The 7,680-nt window shown below is 43.5% G+C and overlaps 1 protein-coding gene across 13 annotated transcripts in view; it reads right to left on the minus strand.

Moving 5' to 3' along the window:
* LOC144595252 (glutamate receptor 4) overlaps window positions 1-7,473 on the minus strand; it is a 172,964-nt gene extending 165,491 nt beyond the window's left edge. For all 13 annotated transcript variants that reach the window (XR_013547475.1, XM_078402511.1, XM_078402509.1 and 10 more), the window contains exons 1-2: window positions 6,977-7,473; window positions 5,164-5,322 (exon numbers count right to left, since the gene is read on the minus strand). Coding sequence is in view for 12 of the 13 variants with exons in the window: in XM_078402511.1 (XP_078258637.1) it covers window positions 5,164-5,322; window positions 6,977-7,064 (247 nt within the window). In the remaining variant the exon portion in view is untranslated. The remainder of the gene's footprint in view (window positions 1-5,163; window positions 5,323-6,976) is intronic.
* Window positions 7,474-7,680: the final 207 nt, after the last annotated feature.

Here is a 7,680-nt window from a genome sequence, read left to right on the forward strand (position 1 = left end):
TCACAAAGGACAAAGTGAAAAATCAATTTTTAGACCACAAATATCGCTTTTCTTTTGTTGCTCTTTCCCCTGTGCATGCAAGAACTGAGTAGAATAGAATGCATGCATTGAACTTACAGCATGGTATCAGGGTATTTAGAGTCAGACAGCTTGAAAACAGGCCATTCAGCCAGAACAAAACAGGGCTGGCATCAGATGATCATGGAATGGTGGAGCCCACAGTGGCCCATTGTTGGCCGGGGAAGAGGTGATACCAAAGGGATACAGAGACGCAAACAATGGAACCAGTAGGATGACTAGGGTGGGGGAGAGAGGCTTTTAGATAGACAAATGGACGGTCTATCTGCAAATTAACCTTTGGGAATCTTGCACCAGGATTCACAAGTCCCTTTGTTCCTCCAATTTCTGAATCCTGTTTGCATTTAGAAAATAGTCTATGACTTTATTCTTTCTACCAAAGTGCATGACCCCATGAGTACTGGAACTCCAAGTACCCAGTCTTCTCCAACCTGTTCTTTGAAGGCAACCTGCCCATTCCAGGTATCAGTCTAGTGAAGCTTATCTGAATTGCTTCCAAAGCATTAATGTCTTTCATTAAATAAAAATACTTTTCAGTACTCAGATGTAGCTTCACCAATACCTTATATCAATGAAACAACCTTCGGCATGGTGGCACAGGGATAGAGTTGCTGCCATACAGCACCAGGGGTCTGGGTTTGATCCAGGTTACGGGTGCTGTCTGTCTGGTGTATGTATGTTTTCCCCATGACCATGTGGGTTTTCCCCGGGAGCTCCAGTTTCCTCCTACACTTCAAAGATGTGCAGGTTTGTATGTTAATTGGTTTCAGTAAAAATTGTAACTTGTCCTTGGTGTGTAGGATAGGGCTTGTGTAGCGGGGATCGCTGGTCAGCATGGTCTTGGTGGGCAGAAGGGACTGCTTCCGCGCTGAATCTATAAACTAAATTAAATTAAACTAAACTTCTGCACTTTTGTTCTCAATTTCACTAGCAATAAGGAGTAACATTTTGTTAGCTTTCCAAGTTACTTGCTGTTCCCCCACACACACTAGCCTTCTGCAGATTTTGCACGGGATACCCAGATCCCTCTGGTTATCATTACTCTGCAATGTCTCGACATTTAGATGATGAGCTCTTTTGAATTATCCTTCCAAAATAGAACATTTCACATTTAAATAGAACACTCTCCTCCCTGTGGTCATGGAGAAAAATGAATGGACTCAGATATTTTGAAGATAAATGTTTTCACTCGGACGGTGGTGGGTACACGATAAAAAGGCCAGAGAAGATAGTTGAGGCAGGTACAATAACAATTCTATGCATACCTCCTCACTATTCCCCTCGTGATTTTACACACCTCTATAAGGTCACTGCTTAGCCTCCTGCCCTCCAAGAAATAAAGTCCTAATGTAAATTACTAATGTACACTTCCTTGAATTGTTTCAGGAGGATTCATACCGAGGAGGAAAAGGAATGGTTTGAAGATAGACCCAAAGTGCTGGAGGAACTCAAAGAGTCAGGCAGCATCTCTGGAAAAATACAATATGTGCCGATTCAGGTCGAGACCCTTCCTCAGACCGAGTGTTGGGGGAGAGGGAAAATTAGAGATAAGAAAAGGTACAAATCAGAGCTGGCACCACTACTCCATCAAATGGATGCACTACTTCACGAAACTGATGGGTGCCTCGAGTGCATTGTCAAGTGTGATGGTAGAGGCAAATACCATCAGTGGTATTTACGGTAAGAGGATTTTAGATAGGAAATGGATATGCAGGGAATGGAGGGAAATGGATCACATGCAGGCAGAGGGGATTAATTTATCTTGGCCTCATGTTTGCCAAAGACATTTATTTTTCTGAGGACATGGTCCTGCTGTACTATGCTATAAAGTGATAAATTCACTATTCTAATGATTGAGATCTAATTAGATTTATTAAATCCTCCAACCTAGTGTTTTGCTGAGATCTACTAAACCTTCATAACGAAAGACAATATTTGAAACACGATATTTGATTGCTTCAACTGTCGGATACAACTTGGAGGTGCTTTTCTTACAACGAGTACCAATATTTAATGCAATACAGGCCCACCACCGATTTTCCGGTTCACAAACACGAAAGGTGTGCTGAGAATATACTTTACGGTATGAAAATATAGCTGTGTTTGTATGACTGTGCAAAGACGCATCTAACTTTCACTCTTACCCCAGACAGTATCACTGCTGCTTTCTTTAACATCATTAGTAGCACCATGTGCCAAAATGGGGCATCACAATAGATACTCAATCATTTATTATCAGAGTCTGCATTGCATATATTCTACCCTGTGTAACTACTAATTTTACAAAAGATAGACACAAAATGCTGGAGTAACTCAGCAGGTCAGGCAGCACCTCTGGGAAAAAAAATAATAGGTGATATTTCGGGGACGGAGCCCTTCTTCAGACTTGTCTGGAGGGGATAGAAGGCCGTCTGGGGTGACCACGAGGAGGACCATTGAAGACGGGAGAAGGGGTCACGACTGAGTGGTGAGGACGCCTCCCCATAGAAAAAGGCACGGAGGCGATGGAAGAAAGCTCTCCATCATGGCGGGCTCGGAACTTATTGCGGTGGGTGCTGTCTGAAGAAGGGTTCCGGCCCAAAACCTCACCTATTCTTTTTCTCCAAGATGCTGCCTGACCCGCTGAGTTACTCCAGCACGTTGTGTCTATCTTCAGTATAATTCCGCATCTGTAGTTTCTTCTTCACTCATTTTACACAATGAGTTGGTCCACCAAATTAATCCAAAAATCACAAATCTGGAGCTAATCTAAATCATAATTGTTAGTTTTTAATCGGACAGTATGTTATTGTTCGCAGATCTTCCTTGGTCCTTTCACCTTACTCTACCCCTTTGGAACACATTGGGTAACCACGGATTCAGTTCTATGTGTGCTTTGCAGTCTCTGCCTCCACCATCCTCTACTGCTGTGCTCTAAGACTACTTCTTCAGTGTCCAGTCTTGGCTGAACCACATTTTGTTCCTGTCACTAAAAGACTGATGTCTTTGATATTACCTCCTGCAAAGAAAAAAACTCTCCTATTATTATTACATGAACAACCTCCTGCGTTGAGTGCCCTCAGACTGAGACTTCCTCAAGTGGCTCATAGTATCCTAATCCACTCCAAACTGCACTTCAAATCTCACATTTTCTCCATTACAGACTAAACACCTCCATCTCTACTTCACTGCCAACAGATCCCTCTGACTATCTATAGTTAAAACTCTCAACCATCTCTGGCACAGCTTTATTCCAATGCAAAGGAATGAGTCTGAAGAAGTGTTCTAACCTAAAACGTCAACTATCCATGTCCTCCAGAGATGCTGCCTGACCTGCTGAGTTACTCCCGCACTTTGTGTCTTAATTTGGTATAAACCACCATCTGCAGTTCCTTGTTATTACATTTAATCTAATGCCTTCTCTCCATCCTCCCAGCCTCTATACGCACTTGGCAAACCTTGACTCATCCAGATTACTGTGTTACCTAAATCCTGACTCAACTCAAGACGCGCTTACCCTTTGCCTTCCATGACCTGCATTTAGCAATGCTACAAATGAAAAAGTCTCAGCATTATGTTCAAAACCTTCCGTAGCTTTGTCCTTCCCAATCTGTGAAACATCAAGTTACGCAGAAACTGACCACCTGACTCCCGATAGAGTCATACAGTATGGAAACAGGGCCTTCAGTCCAACTTTCCTATGTCGACCAACATGCCCCATCTACACGTTCCACCTGCCTGCATTTGGCCCATATCCCTCTAAACCTTTCTAATCCATGCACCCTTCCAAATGTTTTTAAACCATCTGATAGTACCTGCTTGAACTACCTCATCTGGCAGCTCGTTCCACATAGCGACCAACCTTTGTGTAAAATAGTTGGCCCTCTGGTTCCTATTAAATCTTTCCCCCCTCACCTTAAACCTATCTCTCTATGTGACAGCACTGATGCATCTTTTTCTTCCACTGGAAGCTGCATTCTCAATTGACCAAGCCCCATGATTTGAAAATGATTTAATAATTGTTTCACTTATTCCTTCAAGACCTTTAGAAGTCTTCACTCACATTGCCTTTTACTCCTCCATTTCCTTTACTGTGTATGAGTGAAGTTAGATATTTTTCTATATTGAAAGCACCATCTACAGGAAAACCATTGTCCTGGTCTAAATGTAATGCTTATTGACAGAAGTGTAATGTAATTAAAAATAGACGGGTTCATCACATATTGTGCATTCTTTGTATAGTGTATGTAAGCACCAGCCTGCCCTTTGTCAGTTGAACACCATGAGTGGTGGAGACAATTGATATTTACCACACATTGTTAAAATATTCATGGATAGTTACCTGCTGCACATTTTCATTTGCCTTTACAAATGGGAGAACATTAATCATCTTGACAAAATTACTGAAACAGAAATATAGTAGTAATTAAACTTTGCTGTCAAACTGCTTTGGAGAAGGTGATTTTTAAGCATGATGTTCTGCCTTGGCCATTTTAGGTTGGATAAATGTCCTATTGTTTTTAAATCAAGAAATCAGGGTAATTTGATGAGATCAGTGGGGGAACAGGTAACCCAACTTCCACACAAGGAGTAAAATGATATTTGACTGAGGTTTATTAACCCAGTGGCCACATAAGATCGTTTTATTTATCATCCTACGTGGATGTTTCCAATTTAACCTCAAATTGGAGGGAGTCTTCAGCTTATTTTAACAATGAAAACCTGCTGTCTGGGAAATTATGGGAAACTTCTCCCATTCATTTTCTGCAGCTGCAAAGACACTGCGATAGCATCATGCAAAAGTAATGATGCAGCCAAACTCTGTTTCCCTCTGCAAACAAATAAATTATACTGCATTAGGAGAAGTGGCTTCTTGACATTCTCCAAGCCTCCAGCCCATACCCTCAGCCGTCATCCTGTGTGAAAAGCATTTCAGGACATCTAGTGCAAAAACATATTTTACTGACTGCCACTATTAATTACTCATGGGCTCACAAGGGCAAGGCTTCAGTACATTTTTAAAAAGGCCACTCGCGGCAGTCTTGACTTCTGCAGCGCAGTCAGTTCTCGTCGGTCGACAAAAGCTCAAAGCCCTTTGCTACTTACAGGCATTCGTTACCGCGAAACTGTTGGCTGTTTCAATGTTGTCCACGTGCGGAACCAAATTGAAAGGCGCTTCAGTCGTGTTGGGGTTAGTGTTGTGGAGATAAATTGCAAACCGAAAAGCACTGTATTCCTGATCAGAATATCTCATGAACAGCCCTCCTGCAAAACAAAAACAATGGAGGTCTCATCAGCTAAGAGCAATCCATTAGCGAGCTTCTATGGTACCAATGCTGATTCAGTGTGCTAATGTTATTGGGAACACATCAACTGTTACAAACAATAAAAGCAGCAAGCGACAACAAATTCTGGCGAAAGTAGTAGCGCCTTTGCAATTTGATGCTGAGAGCATGTTGCCTGTAGTTCTTCATGCAAACTTGTGAGGTTTGTGGGCATCATATTACTCTGCTGATCATTAGAACCAGCTATCCATCTATCAGGAAGAGCAAGTGGTCCACTTTTACCATGCCCGTGTCTGAGTGGCAATATTTTAATGCAACGATGGGATGTTATAACGTGCAAAACTGTGCCAAATGCAAATAGAAAATAAAAGATTATCACACACTCCAACATGCCCGTGTCTGAGTGGCAATATTTTATTGCTAATCTTCCCTAATGCAAAGATGAAATGCTATAACGTGCATAAGTGTGCCAAATGGATATAGAAATAAAACCCCATCACACCCTCTACACAACCCCCTGAATGTTTACAGATGAAATGCCGTCAGCCGTGTGCTATGCGTGCGATGAAGTCAGAATGGCCACATCGATTATCCGCTAACAGCCCGGGCTGTGAAGAACACTCTCATGCGCTGTGAACTTCCGATACCACGGAGAATCTCAAGCCACGCTTAAAAAAATGAATGCCAGCGCCACAAAAGGGAACCGGATCGCCGATGAAATGTGAACTTTTAAGCACAGGTCATTTTGCACCGGAGGCAGGGATCGAAGCCCTTCATTAACACGGCCTTGGTAAATGACATTCCGTGCACTGGAAACGCCAGATAAACACATCGCCTCCTCAACAATAACATAACTTTGCAGCAAGTGCGAGATAACTCGAATGCAATTTTAAACAATTCAACCGCTTTTCGCCAGAACTTGTCTGTACACAGAGAAAAAAATACATTCAATTCCAATTTATTGCTCCGTTTCATGACCAAGACCACATTTATTTGTTTATTATATGAGAGAGAGAGAGAGGGAGAGAGAGAGAGAGAGAGAGAGAGGGGATGGAGAGATCGGGGCAATACATCTATTGCAAACGCTGAATGTGATCTGATGCATTGCTACACGGGTGTGTTTTTAATTATGCATTTCCCCGAAGCTCTAGCCCACGACGAGGAGGGAATAAAAGCAAAATGTGCACATATTAGATCAACTTTTGCCAGCCGCTGGCGAACGGCGGCAGCAACAGCAGCAGCAGCGAGAACGAGCAGTATCCCATTATCATCCTCGCCTGCACAACTACTGCAGTGTTGTAGCACAACAAAACCGCCACAACTACACTCCCTGCAAAACATCGCTTGCAAGGAGCAAAACACCCACCCCACTGTTCCACAGCTCACAACATTTTGCAGATAATTAACTTCCAATATAATGTTATATATACATATATGTATATATATGGATGTATATGGATAATCACAAATCCCAGGAGGAAGGGGACGGGGGTAACAGATCCCGTTGGGTTGTATTTTAAAATGCACCAGATGGGCGCACTGAGATTGTTACACATACTCACTATGCAAGGAACACTTAATCAGAATAAATACCAAGCGACGGATCAACCCCCCCCCCCCCCTTCCCCGCTTACCGATTTGAACACTGGTCGGAAAGGCTCCGAGGGCGAGCCCCAAGAAGCCGGAGCATAGCAAGACAATCTGCCTGTCGATCCGCCTCATCTTCTCCTGTTAGATGTGTTGGAGAGCATGGAGGGCGCAAGGAGGAAGGGACACGGCGCTCTCTTTCCCTTCTAACGATCCAACCTTGGCATTATATGTTATTTTTTCCGCAGTCTTCACAGTCAGAGCGAATATGTCCAGCTGGATGTGGTGGCGTTGGGGACCGGTGCACTAGCAAGATGGTGGTGGTGGTGGTGGTGGTAGTGTTTGTTGGTGGTGGTAATAGTGGGAGCATCTAACGCTGGCAGGGGAGATGAGACATGCGCTATCTATCTACCTCCACAGTCCTATTGACCAGAGATGATGGCAGACTTTATTGAGCAGCATGGGACCATTCTCACCCTGGAGCCAATGATCGCTTTAAGACTGACCCTTGTCATGCTCCCGGCACTCGCGTAATGCAGCCGGATCCCCGGGAAATCATTTCATGTGAGTTTTCTTCACGTGATTTATACTGAGTCCAATATGTTTCCCCCCCCCTCCCCCCCCCCCCCCCCCCCCACCTTCTGCTGGGCATCGATATGTGAGTGGGTCTGTGTTGATCTGAGTGTACGTGCCCTGTTGTGTGAGTCGGTGCAGGGGTGAATGAATGAATGAATGAATGCATGCTGTGTAG

Source organism: Rhinoraja longicauda, chromosome 7 (assembly GCF_053455715.1).
Source record: "Rhinoraja longicauda isolate Sanriku21f chromosome 7, sRhiLon1.1, whole genome shotgun sequence".
NCBI lineage: Eukaryota > Metazoa > Chordata > Chondrichthyes > Rajiformes > Arhynchobatidae > Rhinoraja > Rhinoraja longicauda.